This window comes from Hemiscyllium ocellatum, chromosome 5 (assembly GCF_020745735.1).
Source record: "Hemiscyllium ocellatum isolate sHemOce1 chromosome 5, sHemOce1.pat.X.cur, whole genome shotgun sequence".
Taxonomy (NCBI): Eukaryota; Metazoa; Chordata; class Chondrichthyes; order Orectolobiformes; family Hemiscylliidae; genus Hemiscyllium; species Hemiscyllium ocellatum.
In genome coordinates this window covers 58,807,171-58,829,627 of record NC_083405.1, presented here as the reverse complement: position 1 = coordinate 58,829,627, position 22,457 = coordinate 58,807,171, and the positions used below count along the sequence as shown (strand labels likewise).

Below are 22,457 nucleotides of genomic sequence, written 5' to 3'. Positions count from 1 at the left end.
CCTTAGATCCCTTTTTAAATTTTTCCCCTCTTAGCTTAAACCTGTGCCCTTATGGACTACCCCACCCCAGGGAAAAGACCTTATCTATTCATCCTATCTGTGGCCGTCATGACTTTATAAGCCTCTATAAGGTCATCCCTCAACCGTTGATGCTCCAGGGAAAATGGCCCCACCCTATTCAGCCTCTCATCATAACTCAAACCTTCCAATCCTGGCAATATCCTTTTAAATCTTTCCTGCACCCTTTGAAGATTCACAACATCCTTCCTTTATCAGGGAGACCAGAATTGCAATGCAGGATTCCAAAAGTGCCTAACCAAAGTCCTGTACAGCTGCAACATGACCATAGACATAGGAGCAGAAATTAGGCCATTCAGCCCATCGAGTATGATCTGTCATTCAATCATCGCTGATAAGTTTCTCAACCCCATTCTCCTGCTTTTTCCCTGTAATCCTTGATCCTCTTCATACTCAAGAACCTACCTATCTCATTCTTAACTATGTCCAATGACCTGGCTACCACAGCCTTCTGTGGCAATGAATTCCATAGATTCGCCACTGTCTGGCTGAAGAAGGTTCTCCTTATCTCTGTTCTGAAAGGTCTTCCCTTTACTGTAAGGCTGTTCCCTTGGGTCCTGGTCTTTCCTACCAATGGAACATCGTCCCAACATCTACTCTGTCTAGGTCGTTCAGTATTCTGTATGTTTCAATTAGCTTCCCCCTCATCCTTCTAAATTCCATCAAGTATAGACCCAGGGTCCTCAAACGTTCCCCACATGACCTCCAACTCCTATACTCAATGCACTAACCAGTATTCTGAGAAATGGTTTAATGGTTCACTTAGATCATAGTCAGTTGGCAGCTCAGCTCTATTTGGTCACCTTAATTCATAATTAAGGAAGGATGTTGACCGAAGCATAGCAACAGCCATAGAATAATTACAGCACAGAAAGAGACCATTCAGCGCATCATGTCAGTGTCAGCTGAATAAATGAGTTGCCCATTCTAATCCCACTTTCTGGCACCTGGGCCCCAGCCTTGTAGGTTATAGAGATGCAGATCCAAGTTACTTATAAATGAGCTAAAGGTTTCTGCCTTAGCTGTCAAAGTGGACAGTGAATTCCATTCTACCACTCTCTGCATGAAAAATCTTTTTCTGTTGAGCCCTCCAATCCTTTTACCAGGCACATTAAATCTGTACCAGCTGATAATTGATCTCTCCACTGGGGGAAATAGGTTTTCATTATCCAAGACCCCACGTTATTTTATACACCACAATTATGTATCCCAGCTGCTTCTGTTCTTAGTACAACAGCTCTAGCCTATCCAATTCTTCCTCTGACCTGCAATTTTCAAGCTCTGGCAACATTATCCAGAGATGTGCAGGTTAGCTGAATTGGCTATGCTAAATTGCCCATAGTGTTCAGGGTGTGTGCATTCGTTAGTGATGATGGGGGAGTGGATCTGGGTGGAATACTCTTCTGAGGGTCATTGTACACTTGTTGGGCCGAAGGACCTGTTTCCACACTATAGGTATTCTATTCTATACTGATCTTGCTTCTTTGTACAGTTCCAGCATGATATCCTAGCATTTTTGTTCAGTACCTCACCCAACGTGCAAAAAGTTTGCTCATGTTCCTTTATCATCTCATTGACTCGGCCTGCCATCTTCAGGAGCCTGTGGAGATCCACTCCAAGGCGTTTTACTCCCCATGCCCCTCTCAATACCCTCCTGTTTATTTTGTATTCCCATGGTTTATTGCAAATGCAAAACCTAACACTTCAGATCTCCACTTAGAATAGAGCCTGATGATGGTCTTCATCCACCTGAATCATCAGGGCTTGGGTTATCATATTAAAAGGACAGTGTCTTCTGTTCTATTCTATGCCCTCAATGTCACATAATTCATATGTTTTGTATTTCTGCCCGGAAGTCTGGCCTTACATGTATGCCTTGTCACTAACTGATCATTCAAGGTTAAACTAAGCATTTTAATGTAGATTCGCTCATAGTTTTATTGACAATTTGGGAATTTTTTTTACAAGTGAAAATTGGTTTCATGGTTTTGTTGAGGTCTGAATGCTTTTATGATTGTTTGTTTAAGGAAGAAGATTATCCTGGAGCAATACAACTCTGTTTGGAATGTCAGAAAGCAGCTAGCACATTCAAACACTACAGCTGCATAAGGTAACACTGATCTATACATAAATCAAACAAGAGATTTCTATTTGTCATTCATCTTTATTTACTAGACTTTGAACTCTACTGAATGAAGTGGTAAACTACAAGTAAATCTGAAAATGTTTTGATGCATGAAATTGCATCCTGACCACCTGAGACAATCTGTTGGGTGGCTTTCAAACCTTTATGTAGTTAAACTGCACAATTGTATGAAATACGTTTGTTAACTCGTGGCCTAACTTTCAAATGGTAGCATCAACTATTCAAAGGAAAGCAATACTGGAGTTTACATGGTCAAAGCATGTCCTGAAAGCCTTAAACATAGGGTGCAGAAAATAGCAAGACACTTTGAAAAGTATCTGTTCGTGGGCTCTGTCTATATGACAGATGGATATATGATTCATATCTTTGACAGTAATTCTGGATAAGAGCAAGGCATACTAAATGTTAACCAAGATCTCCAAACTGACTCTTGGTCTTTTTATCTTGTCATTTGAATCATATCACAGCAGTTACTATGCTTTCTTGTTTATGTAGAAAAAGCTTTCATATGTCATTCAGGCTTCACACAATTTTAGTATCTGGTGCAACAGCTTCAGAGTTTGCTCTAAAAACAGATTTCTTGACTTCTGTTTCACTTTGCTTTGTGTACTTGCTGACTATGCTGATATTTGTCAATGAATCGGTCACAATCACTGACAAGGTTTGTGGTTACAGCTTGATTTGGCAAATGGACTGTAATGGGGAAACCAAGTCCCAGCAGCAGCATCAAGAACAGTGAAAATGTAGAAAACTGGGAAAAAGTGATACATTCTGGCACAATCTCTATAGAATCACTGAATATTCAATACCTGTTCTCTAATCTTTTTCAGTTGTATTCCATGAATAATCTTTTAAATTAAACAACTTATTAATAAAAACATGATACTCTTCAGTCTTGGTTCATTTTTTAAAAGTTGAGAAAATTCAGTGTTGGCGAAACTGTTTGCATCTTTAACTAAACTACAGAATGCCTTAGACAGGCTGCTTTTCAGAGCCTCAGTTTCCCTTTGTTTGGTTTAGTTAGGTCAATTTAGTTTTCTCCTCACCGCAGCAATTTGTTAATATTGTGAAAGGCTTTTACTTTTCTATCAACTACAGATCAGTTAGTTCGACATTGGTATGAGGAAAGGTTTGAGAAATAATAATCAAGGAGAAAATTGACAGACGTTTAGAAACATTTGATGAATCATGTTAAGAGCCATCATGGATTCATAAAAGTTAAGTTGTGCTTGATTTACCTAATTAATCAAGAAAGAAGTTGAAGAGAACATATTGAATATATGTATGAATTTTAAGTAGGTGGCAAACTATCTCTCAAAAAAGCTGGTTAACATTATTGTAACTCTTGGAACTGAAGTATCAGATTCAACATGGATAAAGTTGGCTTAAGGTTTTAAATTAGTGAATTGTGTTAAATGGCTGCATTTCAGACTGAAGAGTAGTAGGGTGGCGTGGTGGCTCAGTGGTTAGCACTGCTGCCTCACAGCACCAGGGTCCCAGGTTCAATTCCAGCCTCGGGTGACTGTGCAAACTCCACACAGATATTCTCCCTGTGTGCTTCGGTTTCCTCCCAAAGTCCAAAGGTGTGCACGCTAAATTGCCCCTAGTGTTAGTTGCATTAGTCAGAGGGAAATGGGTCTGGGTGGGTTATTCTTCGGAGGGTTGGTGTGGACTAGTTGGGCCAAAGGGTCTGTTTCCAAAAAAGGATTTATGGACAGTACGGTAGCTCAGTGGTTAGCACTGCTGCCTCACAGCACCAGGGTCCTGGATTTGACTCCTGCATGTCTGTGTGGAGTTTGCGCATTCTCCCTGTGTCTGTGTGGGTTTGTTCCGGTTTCCTCCCACAATCCAAATGATGTGCAGGTCAGGTGAATTGGCCATACTAGGTGTGTTAGTCAGGGGTGAATGTAGGGTTGGGAAATGGGTCTGGATGGGTTGCTGTTCGGGGGGGGGGGGGGGTCGGTGCTATGGTAAATAGACAAAGTCTTTTCCCTGGGGTCAGTGAGTCCAGAACTAGACAGCATAGGTTTAGGATGAGAGGGGAAAGATATAAGAGAGACCTAAGGAGCAACATTTTCATGCAGAAGGTGGTACATGTATGGAATGAGCTGCCAGAGGAAGTGGTGGAGGCTGGTATAATTGCAACATCTAAAAGACATTTGGATGGGTATATGAACAGGAAGGGTTTGGAGGGATATGGGCCGGGTGCTGGCAGGTGGATCTAGAGTGGGTTGGGATATCTGGTCGGCATGGACGGGTTGGACAAATGGATCTGTTTCCAATGTGTACATCTCTATGACTCTATAGTAGGTTAACAGAATGGACAGAAAGGTAATGAATGGAATTTAATAAAGAAATGCATGAAGTAATTGCTTTTTAGCAGAAGTGAGAGGAAGTACAGACAATGGCAGGGTGTGCGGGCAGGAATCCCAAACTAGGATTGTTATTCGGCAATTGAGGTAATAAGTTGTAATTTTGGGCTTGCCAGTTCTGTGGTATTAATAGCGTCCAATGAGCTTTGACCAAGGTATGACAGCAGTGCTTTCCTTCCGACAGATGCCTACTCTTTCAGGCCTTTGTCGCTTTTTGTTTTCACAGTCTCTCGCCCATTACGTCAATTCTGATTGAGGAGTTGCAACAATCTTCAAGCTCAAAGTGGACTCACCCTGGGGAAAAGTGTTTCTGGAGTACTGAGTTGGGGAAGGTGAAACCTGGGGGTGCATGTTTATCAACCTTTGAATGCGACAAGAAATAAAGATTCGTAATTAGAAAGCCATAAGGAATTGTGTGGGTTTTGTTAATAGATGCAGAAGGCAAAAGTAGGGTGTTATCATGTATTGTTATAAAGCTCCTCTCTCCCTGAGGAGAGTGTTCTGTCCACTGTTACTCACCAACAGGACAAAAGTCTCTAAAAGGGTGGAAGAGAATTTACTGGAATGTTTCCAGAGATTAGAGAATTTTAATTACAGCTGGACAAGGTTGTTCACCTTGCAGCAAAGGAGTTTGAGGGGAGATTTGGTTAAGTTGCACAAGATTATGACATGATTTGGAGATGTCACTGTTGACCTTAGGTGTACAAAGTTTAAAAATCTCACAACACCAGGTTATAGTCCAACAGGCTTATTTAAAAGCACTACCTGATGAAGGAGCAATGCTCTGAAAGCTAGTGCTTCCAAATAAACTTGTTGGGCTATAATCTGGTGGTGTGTGATTTTTAAGGTTATGACAGGTTTAGATAAAGATGAGCCAAGAAAAGTTATTCCCACTAGCCAGTGGGAGAAAAACTAAGGAACATGTTTAAGATTTTGGGCAACGGATACACAATGTATATGTGGTAGAACATTTTCATGTAGTAAGTTGCAAACATCTGGAGCTTGCTGCCTACAAAGATGGTTGAAGCAGAGATAATCAGTGATTTTAAATGAAAATGAGATAGGCATTTCATTAGAATGAGTTTTGTTAGGCAACGTATGTAGAACAGAGGAATGAGATTTCCACAAAAGTGCTTACTGACATCAGTATGATGTGCTGAACTGCCTCCATTTGTGCCATAAATCTCTCAGGCTGTAATGGACTGCATTTGAAATGGGCAGAGGTTTGTTTGATAGATGGTGCTATGATACATGAGTCTAGATTTCTATGCAAATATTATGGACAGATTGCATTTTAAAACAAATCCCTCTCCCTCTTCTCTCCATCTATCCATAAGGAGATTGTGATTTATTTTTTCCTTTAAAAATATGTGGTCTGTTGCTCCACAATCGCTATTGAATAGACTAACTTTTAGCATGTTTTTGAGAAGATTTGTAGCTCAGGTTGAGGGTCTGGATGTAGGTTTGCTCGCTGAGCTGGAAGGTAATTTTCAGACTTTTCGTCACACACCAGGCAACATTTTCAGTGAGCCTCTAGACGATGCATTGCTGATGATTCCTGCTTTCTATTTATATGTTTGGGTTTCTTTGTGTTGTTGATGTCACTTACTATGGTGATGTCATTTCCTGTTATTTATCTCTGGGATGGTAAATCAGGTGCAAGTCAGTGTGTGTGTTGGTAGAATTCCGGTTGGAATACCATGCTTCTTGGGCTCTTTGCTTATAGAGAACACAAATATAGCTTGGTTTGCTTTTTTACAGGCCAGAGGCTTTTCGTTTGCACCCCACGATTAGGGATGTCAATTATCGTCAGTAGATGTTGAATGGAGAAGCGCGGACTCTTAAAATATGTGGGCTATTTCAAATTTGTTTTGGTATAAAGACAGTTGGGTTCAGTACTGTGGGAATCACATGCCCAAACCTCCCAGGGAAGGTGGAGGATGGGAAAACTTTCTGGCTGTAAGAGCTGGTGTTGGAGGTGATTTCCTCGCATTCCAGGAGCAGCAATTACTGTTTCATATGCTGTTGCATTGTTTTTGAACTTCGGGGGAAAAATATTCAGAACAGCAGCAGTTTTATAAAGGGCGAGGTACAGACAAAGGAAGCACTTGGTGAGATCAGTGCAGGAGAGAGAGAGAAAGAAACTGACACCATAGTGAAACTACACAGTTACTGCCTTTGCTGTTTGAATTCATGTATCGCTGGATATCGGCGTGCATCTGAGAAAATTAACAAACAGTGAAATTCACAACTGATTTTGGAGGAACTGTTTGGGCAAAGTCACAGCACAGAAACAGATAAGTGGATAGTTTTAAGTGTGGCCTACAGAAAGTCTACAGTAGTGAGTAGAGTGGGTTCTTGATTTTTTTTTGAGAGATGTCTCTGGATTAAACTTAAAAAATAAGCCGTAACTATTAATTTAACCTGGAGCAGTGTTTTATAGATGAATAAAAGTGTTATTTTCTGTGCCTTAAGATTGTGAAGGAGCAAATATGGCCTTTAGTAGAGTGATATGTGCTTCTGAGCTGAAAATGTGTTGCTGGTTAAAGCGCAGCAGGTCAGGCAGCATCCAAGGATCAGGAAATTCGACGTTTCGGGTGCAAGCCCTTCATCAGGAAGGATATGTGCTTCTGGTCAGATGTGGGAGTTTAAGGAAAGTTTACAGGTTACTGTGGATTGTATCAGTAATAAATGCTGTTGGTTGCGAATCTTAACAGATCGAATGGATCGGTTGGAGAGACAATTAGAGGCAATGAGGAATTTGCTGCGGCAACGGTATGTGATAGATGGCAGTTGTAGGAAGGGGAATAAGTCGCAAATACAGTCACATAGATGGGATAACTCCAGGAAAGTTGAGAGGTAGGCAGTTAGTGCAGGAGTCTTTTGTGGCTATTCGCATTTCAAACAAGTATGATGTTTTGGAAAATGTAGGGGGTGATCGATTCACAGGGGAACGTAACACGAACAGTCAAGTTTCTGGTATTGAGACTGGCTCTAATGTGACGAGGGGTATGTCGGATTCCAAAAGATCAGTTGTGTTAGGGGACTGTCAAGTCCCAGATACAGACAGACTTTTTTGTGGCCAGCAGCAAAAAAAATCAGAATGGTGGTTGCTTCCCTAGTGCCAAGATCAAGGATGTCTCAGAGAGCATGCAGACTGTTCTCAAGGGGGAGAGGGGCCAGCAAGAGGTCAGTTGTCCACATTGGAACCAACAACATAGGAAGGGAAAAAGTTGAGATTCTAAAGGGAGATTACAGAGCGTTACGCAGGAATTTAAAAAGGAGGTCTTCGAGAGTAGTAATATCTGGATTACTCCCAGTGCTACGAGCTAGTGAGGGCAGGAATAGGAGGATAGAGCACATGAATGCATGGCAGAGGCAGGAACAAGATAGGACAAGTAAATTAAACTGCATTTGTTTCAATGCAAGGGACCTAACAGGGAAGGCAAATGAACTCCGGGCATGGTTAGGAACATGGGTCAGGGATATCAGAGCAACTACAGAAACATGACAGGACTGGCAGCTTAATGTTTCAAGATACAAATGCTACAGGAAGTATAGAAAGGGAAGCGAGAGAGGAAGGAGAGTGGCGTTTTTGATAAGGGATAGCATTACAGCTATACTGAGGGAGGATAGTCCCGAAAATACATCCCAGGAGGTTATTTGGGTGGAACTGAGAAATAAGAAAGGGATGATCACCTTATTGTATTATAGACCCCCTAATAGTCAGAGGGAAATTGAGAAACAAATTTGTAAGGAGACCTGAGCTATCCGTAAGAATAATACGGTGGTTATGGTAGGGAATTTTAACCTTCCAAACGTAGACTGGGACTGCCATAATGCTAAGGGTTTAGATGGAGAGGAATTTGTTAAGTATATACAAGAAAGGAAGTTTTTGCTGCAAACGTTTCGTTCCCTGGCTAGGGAACATCATCAGTGCTATTGGAGCCTCCTGTGAAGCGCTGCTTTGATGTTTCTTCCGGTATTTATAGTGGTTTGTTCTTGCCGCTTCCGGGTGTCAGTTTCAGCTGTAGTAGTTTGTATGTGGGGTCCAGGTCGATGTGTCTGTTGATGGATGTTCTTGCCGTTTCCGGGTGTCAGTTTCAGCTGTAGTGGTTTGTATATGGGGTCCAGGTCTATGTGTCTGTTAATGGAGTTTGTGGATGAATGCCATGCCTCTAGGAATTCCCTGGCTGTTCTCTGTCTGGCTTGTCCTATGATGGTAGTGTTTTCCCAGTCAAATTCATGTTCCTGGTTGTCTGAGTGTATGGCTACTAGGGATAGCTGGTCGTGTCGTTTTGTGGCTAGCTGATGTTCATGGTGTACACCAGAACTGCGAAAAGAGGAAGAGGAACACCTATACAAGGTATTCGCCAAAAACGGATACCCACGCAACTTTATCACCAGATGCCTAAGAGATAGACCACGGAACGAGGACATGCCACAACCAAAAGGACTAGCCACACTACCATACGTCAGGAGCGTCTCAGAACTGACAGCCAGACTACTGCGACCCTTAGGACTCATAACAGCACACAAGCCAACTTCCACACTCAGACAACAACTCACTAGAACAAAGGACCCAATAGCCAGCACGAGCCAAACCAACGTAGTTTACAAAATACCATGCAAGGACTGCACAAAAAACTATATAGGACAAACAGGAAGACAGCTGACAATCCGCATTCATGAACATCAGCTAGCCACAAAACGACACGACCAGCTATCCCTAGTAGCCATACACTCAGACAACCAGGAACATGAATTTGACTGGGAAACACTACCATCATAGGACAAGCCAGACAGAGAACAGCCAGGGAATTCCTAGAGGCATGGCATTCATCCACAAACTCCATTAACAGACACATAGACCTGGACCCCATATACAAACCACTACAGCTGAAACTGACACCCGGAAACGGCAAGAACATCCATCAACAGACACATCGACCTGGACCCCACATACAAACTACTACAGCTGAAACTGACACCCGGAAGCGGCAAGAACAAACCACTATAAATACCGGAAGAAAGATCAAAGCAGCGCTTCACAGGAGGCTCCAATAGTACTGATGATGTTCCCTAGCCAGGGAACGAAATGTTTGCAGCAAAAACTTCCAGCTCGGCGAACAGAACCACAACAACGGACACCCGAGCTACAAATCTTCAACCAGACTTTGTGTACAAGAAAGGTTTCTGATTCAGTAAGTGGATGTACCTACTTGAGAAGGTGCAAAACTTGACCTACTCTTGCGAAGTAAGGCAGGGCAGGTGACTGAGGTGTCAGTGGGGAGCAGTTTGGGGCCAGTGACCATAATTCTATTAGATTTAAAATAGTGATGGTAAAAGATAGATCAGATCTAAAAGTTGAAGTTCTAAATTGGAGGAAGGCCAACTTTGATGCTATTAGACAAGAACTTTCAAAAGCTGATTGGGGATAGGTTCTCCGGCAAAGGGACAGCTGGAAAATGGGAAACCTTCAGAAATAACAAAAATCCAGAGAAAGTATATTCCTGTCAGGGTGAAAGGAAAGGCTGCTAGTATAGGGAATGCTGGATGACGAAAGAAATTGAAGGTTTGGCTTTTAAAAAAAAAGGGGGGCATATGTCAGGTGTGGACAGGATAGATCGAGTAAATCCTTAGAAGAGTATAAAGGCAGTAGGAGTATACTTAAGAGGGAAATCAGGAGGGCAAAAAGGAGACATTAGATAGTTTTGGCGAATAGAATTAAGGAGAATCCAAAAGGTTTTTACAAATACATTAAGGACAAAAGGGTAACGAGGGAGAGAATAGGGCCCCTCAAAGATCAGCAAGACGGCCTTTGTATGGAGCCACAGAAAATGGGGGAGAAACTAAATGAGTATTTTGTATTAGTATCTAATGTGAAAAAGGACATGGAAGATACAGAATGTAGAGTAATAGATGGTGACATTTTGAAAAATGTCCATATTACAGAGGAGGAATTGTTGGATGTCTTGAAACACCTAAAGGTGGATAAATCCCCAGGACCTCTTGCTGAACAAAGAGACCTTGGAGTGCAGGTTCATAGCTCCTTGAAAATGGAGTCGCAGGTGGATAGAATAGTGAGTAAGGTGGTATGCTTTCTTTTATTGGTCAGAGTATTGAGTACAGGAGTTGGGAGGTTATGTTGCAGCTATACAGAGCATTGGTTAGGCCACTGTTGGAATATTCCATGCAATTCTGGTCTCCTTCCTATTGGAAAGATGTTGTGAAACTTGAAAGGGTTCTGAAAAGATTTACAAGGATGGTGCCAGGGATGGAGGGTTTGACTTATAGGGAGAGGCTGATCAGGTTGGGGCTGTTTTCCCTGGAGTGTTGGAGACTGAGGGGTGACCTTAGAGAGATTTACAAAATTATGAGGGGCATGGATAGCATAACTAGACAAAGTCTTTTCTTTGGGGTGGGGGAGTCCAGAATTAGAGGGCATAGGTTTAGGGTGAGAGGGGAAAATATAAAAGACATCTAAGGGGCTACTTTTTCACGCAGAGGGTGGTACGTGTATGGAATGCGCTGCCAGCAGAAGTGATAGAGACTGGTACGTTTGCAATATGTAAAAGGCATTTGGATGGGTATATGAATAGGAAGGGTTTGGAGGGATATGGGCCAGATGCTGGCAGGTGGGACTAGATTGAGTTGGGATATCTGATCGGCATGGACGGGCTGGACCGACGGGTCTGTTTCCATGCTGTACAAATCTATGACTCGATGACTCGAAGTAAATAATGTCAAGATAAAGGATTGTATTGCAGGTAACCCCCAGAATAGGTCAGCCAATCAGGTAAATGAAAAGTCACTAACTCATTTTGTAGGATGGGTGTAGCTTGCAATTCTTAGTATTTTTTTCGTGATGATGTGATCACTGTAGTGATTATTACAATTCTTACCTCCTGAACAGCCTTGAATATTATCTGGGTGTTGATTGTCTGGTTATTGTTGACTTTAGAGAATCTTTGGGAAGGTTATTGATAAGTCCAGTCTCATGATTATTGAAGGGGCTATTTATTGTGTATTTAAAATGTTTCTAAATACATATATGTATTACTTTTACACTGTGGCTTTTACTCTGTGACAACTGTTATGCAAAATGCCATAAAAACCATGCCCAAAGAAAGCCATTCGTGAAATTTATATAACATTATTTCATATTATTATATTGGTGGGGTAGACTGTTGAATAGAATTAAGAACTGCAAGTGCTGGAAATCTGAAATAAAACCAGAAGTTGTGTATTAATATGTGAGTTGTCACTAACTAATGCCATATTAAATGCAGTGTCTTAAACCTCCCAGCCTTGTATGCTTCTGTCACCATCTCAATAACCTTTCCCCTCGCCCCATCCCCTTTCCCCTAGCGCCACACCCCTCTTTTTATTTCTCAGCTCCCTTCCCTCTCCACGGTGCAAAAATGTCAACTCTTGCTCCTCAGTAGCTGCCTGATCTGCTGTGCTTTTTCCAGCATCACACTTTATCAACTCTGTTTCTATGTCTTCACCTTCCTTTGCGATAATAGCTATCTTTGGTCTGGTCACTTTGCCATCCTGGTTTGTTCATTTCTCACTGTACATTATGTAAATTCAAGAATGAGCATAAGTTGTCACTTTTTTTTAATCCTAAAATGTTTACCTCCCATTTACCCTGAAGTTTGAGTAACAGGTTAACCTAGTTGTTTCAAGCTCCTTCTGTACGAGTGTAACACGGGTGGTGTCTGCCACTTACAGGATGCCGCTGTCAGGCCAAAAAGATGTTCTGCCTATCACACAAATAAGTAATGATGGTTCATGAGTTTCAGTACCAATGTGATGGCAGAACCAAAGATGTGCGGGTTAGATGAATTGGCCATGCTAAATTGCCCGTAGTGTTAGGTTAGGGGTATGGGTGGGTTGCGCTTCGGCGGGTCGGTGTGGACTTGTTGGGCTGAAGGGCCTGTTTCCATACTGTAAGTAATCTAATCTAATCTAATGTAATCTAAAATTACTGGTGAAACTCAGTAGGTCTGGCAACATCTGTGGAGAGAAAACAGGTAACAATGAGTCCAGTGACCCCCCCCCCCCCTCCCACCGAACTAAAAGTATTTAGGAAGAGGTGGTATTTGTGCTGGTGGTGATGAGGGGAGTGAGTGAGTGGATGAGTGAAGACAGCATAGAGAGAGAGGAAGAAGAAAAGATAGCCAGGCAGACGAGTGAATTGTAAGCCGGGGAGAAGAGAAGCTAGCTACGTGAGGGTTGGTAGTAGACGTGGAAGGATGTGTTCATGCTCTGAGCTTGTTAAACTCAACGCTGAGTTCTGATGACTGTACTGTACCCAGGCAGAAGATGAGTTATTATTCGTCCAGCTTGCATTGAGTCTTGCTGGAACGCTGTTGCAGGCCTGAGTCAAAATGTTGACATGGGAGCACAGTGGTTTGTTGAAGTAGCAGGCATCTGGATGCTCAGGATTGTTTTACCGTCTTAATCCTTGCAAATTGTCATCAAATGTTCCCTCTAAGCTGTGCAGCTGCTCAGAGGGTCTCTGTATCTCACAGGTCCATGCAAAAGAAAACAAAGATAAGAGGAACATAGACTGTCGTTATGCAAATGTTTTATCATTTATTAAGTGAGCTTATTAATATGTTAGCCAGGTTTTCTCTTTGTCAAGAAAAACAAAGAAAATCTCTGAATCCACTTGGAAAAAAGCTTCCTTTTAAAATTTAAATTACTAGCTTTTTCTCCTCTAATTATGAGTTTGTTATTCTCTTGCATTCAAATTTTCTTATTTGACATATTGTTGCTAATAGCCATGGAAGGATAGTGCAAAGGGATCGAGGGACCTGGGGGCGCATTTGTATAAATCTTTGAATGTAGCATGACATATGTCAGACTAATTAGTAAATCACATGGGGTCAGGGGTTACATAAATCAAAGCAACAGAAATTCAACAGCAGTCAGATTATAGATCATAGTTGACTGATACTTTCATTTGTCTAAACATCAAATTGGTTTTGCCAAATGTGTCTGTGTTTGTGTATTTTTAAGATTTATCATAATCTGTAGCACATTGTTTTGTGAATATCCTGCTCAGAATTGAGCCAGGACTTGATTGTTATTTAACACTGAAGACAGCGAAGACACCAGTTTGTAGAAATGATCCTGAATGTTTGAAACAAATTAAGTTGCTAATTTAAGAAGCATCCCAAAATATAACTGATTGTAATTTTCGTCTAGAGGACATTCAGGTTTTTTTTTATGGCAGTCTGCACATATCACATTCTATCTTAAGACCATCAATGACATGAAAAATGTGCTAAACAAGCTGGTAATGTTGAATCTTTATGCTGAGGGAATTTGTTCAACTTCGAAACGTATGTTAATCAATCATAATACTCTAATAGGAGTTTAACTTTTGAGAGAGATTTGTATGAGGCACCTTTGATAGCATCTGCCAAGCCTGCAGGCTTTCCCATCTCCAAGTACAAATAGCAGTGGATGGAAGAGAACAGCTTCCTCTTCATGCCGCACACTATCCTAACAGGGATATTGCTGTTCCTTTACTGTTGCTGGGTCAAAGTCCTGGACTTTCTTCATAACAACATAGTTGGGTGTACTTATACCATGGGGACTGCAATGGCTCAAGCAAGTGATCACCACAAGCTTCTCAAGGACAATTAGGAATGACCGTAATGCCTGTATGCCATGAGCAAGTAAATTAAAAATCACTGAATTAGTATCACATTATGACTTTTAAAAGATTGTAGGTGAGGGAATTCATTTTTACAGCCTCGCTTTCAGGCTTGTTGAAACATCATGCCTTTTAATACTTATTACAGCAACCAGTTTTGTCAAAATCATTTTGTAATAAATTATTTAGTAAATTGAAGAAGAATGACTAACAATTAGCATAACTACAGGAAAGATTGATTATATTGTTGGAAAGTATTAAAGGGACTTAACCTATGTGTTTTGTCTCATGGATCAAATAGATGTAAAATGTTTTGCAAGCCAATATATTTCAATGGTTTATTTACAACAGTCTTCTGTTGCCTTCATATTTTCTAATCACCCAGATTTTGCAATAATAATGATATTTGCCTTTATTACCGTTCTGAAACTGACAGTAACATCTCCACATGACCATTAAAATGGAGATATCCTTGAACACTTGCTGGTGAACTGTCACTAGATTATAGTCAAGTATCAGTCTTGCTGTTAAAAACTTATTTTGTAAAAAGGTGTCACCTTGTTGAAGGATGTTTAACTGGATTTTTAACTTCCCAGTTCATAATTACTCCCTGAAAATATTGCATTTGTGAATTTTTTTTAATTACTTGTAAAATGTGAACTTTCTGTTTGAATGTTTGACTATGATGATACAGGTTCTATCTTAATCATGTGTATGTCTCAATCACTTATTTCAATGTAAAACTTGAGAAGAAATGAAAAACAATGTGTTTTACTTCATGTTTGTTAGCTATAAGAATCATGTGACGAGTTACTTGGCCATCTTGACAACCACATTGCTTTGAGAGCTCCTTGGTTTTATGCTACATAGTTGTGAAAATATTTTTTTCTTTGAGATCAACAACAGGCATGACCGTTTCATTGCTCAGTCTGAAATCCAGGCCAAACATTTTAGAAGTTTGTGATGAGCTTACATTAGTCTTCCAGTGTCATGGATGAGGGAGTGCCATTGGGTAAGATCCATTTAGGGGAAGGAACCGCAAGAATTGGAAACAATCTAAATGTAAACCAGACAAACAAGTAGAATTTCAACTATCTGAACTTTACCTGAACAGAAGTTATAGGTAAAAGGTTTCCCACATTGTGTTACTCTTTGGTCTCCTTTTTAATCTAACATGTAAAATACTGAACAAGGGAAGATGCGGTATTGGATCCAGTAATGGACAAAGAAGCAGAGCATACAAGGGAAGTAAAAGCATGGGAACATCCAGGCTTCATAATATGATTTAGGATGATAATAGAGAAGGAAATAAGTATGGCAAAGACCAAGATATTGGTGAAGGAAAAGCTGATTTTTAAGAGCTGAGCATGGAATTTAGGAAAACAAATGGGACAATATAAAGACTTTAAATGAGAAGTAAAGAAAAGAGGAACCAAAAGAGGATATTATCAAGGGTCTTAAAACAACATCATAAAATATTTTATAGGCATATCGCTTTATAAAAGAAAAAGCTCTGATTGGAATAGGGCCATTAAGAGATAGATCCTATAAACTTTGAGTAACAATTGAGAATGCAGAATTATGAAATAATTCTTATGCTTTAATATTTTCTGGGATAATAGCGCAGGTAGATATATAATTGAATGCTGACATAAATAATGAGAACTTTTTTTAGAAAGATGATGTCTTGAAAACGCTAATCAAGCTTTGAGAGGATGAGATCTCCAATCCAAATGGACTGCATCCATGTCTGTTCAACGAAAGCAGTGAAGAAATAGCAAAGACGTTACTGCAAACAGTAATTGTTTGTTGGATAACAGTGTAGAATCAGAAGACTGACTTCTAATATTTCTGTATTAAGGAGTATGTTGGGAGGCATGCTGAACAGGCCTGTTAAATTTTACATTCGTCAACTGAATGTTTGTGATCGGGAAATAAGGAACCCTAACAAAAGGAGAGAATAGATGACTTCTTCATTGAAGATATAATGAACAGTCGGGATGAATTTCTAAAAGGAATAGCTTATTTGATCTTATTCCATTTTTGGAAGATGCAACAATGTATTCATATAGTCGATATAATTTATGTAGATTCTCAAAAGTCCTTTGTTAAGTTTCCCGATAGTAGACTACTGAATAAACTCAGGTAATTTGTTATCAGGATGCAAATACCACAATAGGTTATTCCCTGGCTTTAAGACCGAAGGGATTGGATTGCAATAATGGGTGGTTTTTTGAATGATTAGAGGAGGAAATTGTACTGCACAAACATGAGTGCTAAGACCACTGCTGTGCTTAATTTACATGATCAATTTGGAATTTGTATTCAAAACACAATTTCTAAGTTTGCAGGTGACACCAAATTGAGGCGGATAGTCCGTATCTATAAGAATTGCAACACATTACTGGAGTACATGGATTTAGTTTCCCAATTATTTGTCCACCATTGACAAATTCTGATACAAAAAATAGAAACGTCTCCTATTACTTGAAAGGTGAAAGTGTAGGTGGGGTAAAGGACCAACAGGGGTTCAGAGTGAAAGTATCCATAAGTTGCACTGCAGGTTGGCATGTTGTTAAACGCAAATCAAGCTTGAGGATTTATTTCTAGAGGAATGAAATTAAGTAGTAGGATGTTACACTGAATCTGTATCGAACCTTCGTTAGACCACACCTAAGAGTACTGTTTGCCGTTCTGATCACCATACTATAAAAGTGATATGAAAGCACTTTACAGATTCCAGAGAAGATTTACAAGGCAGATGGTGGAAATGAATATGTATTCATATCATGGAATAATTTAAAGGCTGGGACCTCTTTTAGGGGAAAAAGAATGTTAAGGGGTGACCTCCGAAAGACCTTTAAATTGAGCAGTTTTGAGAGCGGATACAAGGTAAATGTTCCTCTTCTGGGAAAAGAACATATCCAGAGGCCATGTTTATAAGCTGTCAAGAAATCCAATTGAGAATTTCAAAGAGTAAAAATATGCAAGTAATATTCATAAGAAATGGTTGAATCAGATAGTTTTGATTTTTTTAGGGAAGCTAATCAAACCTATGAATGAGAAGGGCTTTGGGGGTTTGGGTGATATCTTTAGATAAGATAAGGTGGGAAAAGGCATATTTGGAGCATAGTACCGGCATGGACTTGTGGGCTAAATTCCCCATTTCTGTTCCCATAGCTTAAAAACATAGATTCAATTCCTATATTGGCCTGTGATCTCCTTGCCCTTCTCTATATTTGATGCTGAGGTCTGCCCCTCAAGTTTCATAATCAATTGCATCTTGCTATTGGAAGAGATGCCTATGGAATCCATGGACTATGGCTAATTACCTTTCTTAATAGTGTTTGTAATTCCATTTAATCATCAGATTGAGATGACTTTGGCATTTGTGATTTTATTAGGCCATGAAGAAGAGCTAACATTTTTGATTTCTTTTTAGTGAACTGAATTCAAAATTACAAGATACATTGGAACAAATAGAGGTAGGGATTTTATATAAAATATTTTAAATTAAGGTTTATGAAATGACTGTAGAAAACAAGCTATTTTCCAAATGTTGTAAATATTCATAAATTCATGTTGATCATTTAAACGTTTAAAATATTTTTGTAAACCAGACACCATCCAAGCTTAATTTTATCACTTTTGGAATTTGGTATCTCACAATACTATGTTGGCAAATGGTTTTATAGCTTACATTCCCCTGTTCCACTTTCAAAATGAAGCATTGCTGATTCTGATATTACTCAAATTTGGCAGTAATTAATTATTTTGTTTACTTCACCAGTGAAGGTTACTGAATGATCATTTTCAAAAGTGCAAACTAAATCTCTGATTTCACTATGTCTCAGTAGAAGGAGTTTGATAAGACTTTAGCAGAAGCTATCATTTTATATTACATTTGCTTTAATAATTAGTTGTTCCAGTGTGTACCATTGACCAATTTGAGATATGACTATAAGATGGTCCCGACTTGTGATTTCATCTGAATACTTGGTACATTTGCTCATTGGTGTTTTTATTAACTTTCTGAAACGAGCATTTAAAAATAATGCTTCAAAGAATCACATTAACTTTGAAACTATTCTTGAACTGAAATTCAAATGCTATTGTCCATTGATTATGATTTGGAATTCAGCAGAAATGCTTGTTGGTGGATGATAAATATTTGCAACATTGTCACATCTATTTTATTTTGTCTTTCCTATCCTTTTAGACAATATAACTGAAAGCTCAGTTCAATCAAGTTTAAACTTTATTCAGTCAGTTGAAAGCTAAATTCAAATTTTTGTCCAAATATTTTTTGAATTTCATAATTGAAAATAAAAATACTCATTGATCTACAACTTGGCTGATTATTATTTCATTGAACTTCAGTATTACTGTTTTTAAAATCTAGGAACAGTTAGATGTTGCACTGTCAAAAACCTGCAAGCACTTTGAAGTCGGTCATTATACCAAGGTCCAACTTGCTTACAGATTGCTGGGAAAAACCCAGGTAAATACATTTCAATTTTATGGTATTTATATTTTTAAAAATCCTTGATCATTTGATTCACTTAATGGCATTTATTTATTTTGTGGACTTGAATGTTTGGAAACTTCCTGATGCTTTGTACATTTTAACATGGTGTTGCAAATGATACAGTTTTTGGAAATTGGATAATCCTTTTGTTCATTTTTTTTTAAAAAAAGACATTGAAATTAGTGGTCAACTCAAATGACTGCAAACTGCTGAGTTGAGTGGATTAGATATTTTGTGTTTTATCCGAATCTGTTGTGTTGGCCGCCTGCATTCTGTCATTGTTCCAGGTAAAGGTCTGTTGTTCCATCTGCATTTTCTCCCAAAAAGGTGTGTAATCATATGCAAACTAGTTATGCAACCAAAAGGCTTCACAACTCTAGACATATAGAACATACTCAAACCCCCTCATAAAATTAAACAAATTTGCACCTTCAAAATTTTCTGCACCCCCAACTTTCAAAGGTGAGGATTATCTACGAATACTAGTTTGTTGGGTATTCAACAGTGAACAAATTTAGCATGTATTTAAATGCCTCCTTTAATGTAGTATAGCATCTCACAGAACAAAAAAAATACTTCAAGCCAAAGAATGTTACAAGCCATTTAAAGAAACATTATGTCAGATACCTGAAGCCCTAATTGTTGAGAAGTAAAGAAGCATAGGGAGCAAATTCTAAAGGTCAGAACTGAATCACATCAAATATAATGATGTGCAAAGCATATCTTTAGATGTGGATATTAAAAGTTTAAGGAATTACAGTCAGAGAGGGAGTGCATTCCTCAGTCAGAGGAATGGTGGCAGACAGGTACTCAGGAAGCCTTTAGACAGCATTTCACTCAAGAACAAGTTTTCTACGTTGGAAAATGATGTGTTGGAGTCTGGGACAACCAGCCAAGATTCCTTCTGCCCCTGCAGATGTGACTTTAGGATGTATCACTGGCTGCAGGGCATTCTGGGGAGGGGGTGAGCGCAAACAATCAGAGGATGTGGTTCACAGTGGGGTCAATGACATGAGTAGAAGGAGTGATGAGATCCTGCAGCCAAGATTTTAGGGAGCAAGGTAGCAGATTAAAATGCAGGACTTAAAGGTTGTAAGCTCTGGATTACTCCTGGTACCAAAATGCTGGTGAATATAGGAATAGGTGAACAGAATAATTGCATGTTTGAAGAGTTTGAATCAGGAGGGAGGGCTTCAGATCCCTTGATCACTGGGTCCATTTCTGGGGAAGGTGGGACCTATACAAGTCCGATGTGTTGCACCCGAACCGGAATAGGACCACATCCTTACGTGGTGGATATAAAATTAATTTGGCAGGGGATTAGGTGCAGTGTGGAATTACAGTAGGGGGTAATGCACAGACATGTATAGAAGAACCAAAGCAGTTGAGAAGTAAGTGTTAATGTGGCCACGTTAAGGCACATGGGAGCAGGGCAGTGCTGGGTGGTACTTATTTTAATGCAGTGAGTCTTGTAAGTAGGGAAGATTAGTTGAGGGTGATGATTCATGCATTTGGGATGTGATATCATAGAGCCATGGTTGACGGAGGGAAATGGACTGGTATCTCAATATTCCGGGGTCTACAATCTTTAGGCACGACGCTGTAAAAGCGGAAGTTGTATTGCAATATTGAACGAGGAGTCAATTGCAACATTAAGTATTGAAGATGTCTTGCATTCCTCAAATGATGCCATTTGGGTGGAACTTAAAGCAAAAAGCGGCAGTCAATTTGCAGAGGATGTACTATCCACCTCTAAACAGTCGGGGAGAGATAAAAAGACAGACGTACCATCAAATCTTAGAAATATAAAAATAACAGATAAATAATAGTCAGAAATATCAACTGAGATAGCTAAAGTGTGAAAATCTTAGACAAGGCAGAATTCTTAAGATGTGTCCAGGTCAGCTTTGTAAATCAGCTTGTAGAAAGGTCCTACAAGAGAATGGATGGTGTTGGATACAAATGTCAGGAGTGAAGCTGGGCAAGTGATAGATGTGTCAGTGGCAGAGCATTTCTGTGATAGTAACCATAATTCAGTAATATTTCAAGTAAATATGGAGAAAGGCAAAGAATCGAAAATACAGGCTCTGAATTGAGGGATCGCCAATTTTAATAAGAGAAGGCAGGATCAGGCTAAAGTGAATTGGAAGCAACTACTTCAGGAAAATCCATATTAGAGTATTGGAGTAGTTCAAAAGGATTGTCGTGAGAGCAAGGCTAACATGTTCCAATATAGGTGATGAATAGGACCAACCAGTACGGGGGGTCCTGGATGTCAAAGAATGGGCAGGATTGGATAAGAAACCAAAGGAAGCTTATGGTAGATACCAAAATAGCAATTGCCCTTGGGTATAGAAATTGTAGGGAGTCGCTTAAAAAATAAATTAGGAAAGCAAAGAGGTGACATATGAAAAAACACTGGTGGGTGGCATCAAGGACAATCCAAAGGTGTTTTATCTGTGTGTTTTCAGGCAAAAGAATAAACGGGGAAAATGTATGGCCAAAGGACAAATTTGTGTGTGGAATAATAAAACTAATCTGATGTTTTAAATGTGTACTTTTCATCTGTACTCGCAATGGAGAAAGTCAGTAAGGGCCTAGATATCAAAAAACAAAGGTGACTGATATCCTGTATTTCAAGCAGACACAATAGCAACATTTACCTAAATGAATGCATGAATAGGAAGTGAAGACGGTTTTAGTATAGAAGGCCAGAATTGGGTTGGGGGAGGGGGTGGAGATTGGGGTAGGGGGTTGTGTGAAGGGGGAGAGGGGGGGTGAGGGAGAGTGTGGAGGGGAGGTGGAGTTATAGATGGAGAGGTGTGGGGGTGCTGAGCGCTGGAAGGGGAGAGGGGTGTGGAGGGAGTGGGGGATTTTGGAATAACAGGGGTGGGGATGGAGAGGGGTGTTGATGGTGGGGGAGCATGTGGAGGGGGTCTGGGTGTGCATCCTAAGTAGTAGTGAAAATAGACATGAGGTTGGTTCTGAATTTAAAAAGAGCAAGTTAGTTACAAAAGGCAGGCCAGAGCAAATCAGGCAACTGTGAAGAATTAAACTACATTTATTTAAATGCAGCGAGTCCTACAAGTAAGGCAGATGAATTCAGGGCATGAATGGGAACATGGGACTGGGATATCATAACAATTAGAGAAACATGGCTGAGGGAGGGACATGACTAGCAGTTCAATGTTTTGAAGTTTAGAAGCTGTAAGAAGGAGACCAAAGGAGGCAAGAGAAGAGGAGGAGTGACGATTTAATTGAAGAAAATGTTGCTGCAGTGTTTAGGTTACATCTGAGAGATCATCCAATCAAGCTATACGGGTGGAAAGCCAAAATAAGGGCATGATCACCTTGATGAGATTGAGCTATAGGCTCCCCAATAGTCAGTGGAAAATTGAGGAGTAAATATGTAGAGAGATCTCCGATGTATGTAAGAATAGTAGGGTTGTAATTTGTAGGGAATTTTAAACTTTCCAAACATAAACTGGGACATCCATAGTATTAAGGGCTGGGATGGTGAGGAATTTGTTCATGTGTTTCAGGAAATTTTCTTTATCAATATGTACCTGTACCTACTGGAAAAGGAGCAAAACCTGGCCTTTTCTTGGGGAATAAGGCAGAACAACTGACCAAAGCCTTAGTGGTGGAGCACTTTGGGAC

General features: G+C 39.8%; 1 protein-coding gene across 1 annotated transcript in view; it reads left to right on the top strand.

The window, feature by feature from the left end:
- vps50 (VPS50 EARP/GARPII complex subunit) overlaps positions 1-22,457 on the top strand; it is a 192,079-nt gene that overhangs the window by 69,501 nt on the left and 100,121 nt on the right. The window contains exons 9-11 of the mRNA XM_060824779.1: positions 2,106-2,188; positions 17,712-17,754; positions 18,672-18,770. Of these exons, the coding sequence (XP_060680762.1) occupies positions 2,106-2,188; positions 17,712-17,754; positions 18,672-18,770 (225 nt within the window). The remainder of the gene's footprint in view (positions 1-2,105; positions 2,189-17,711; positions 17,755-18,671; positions 18,771-22,457) is intronic.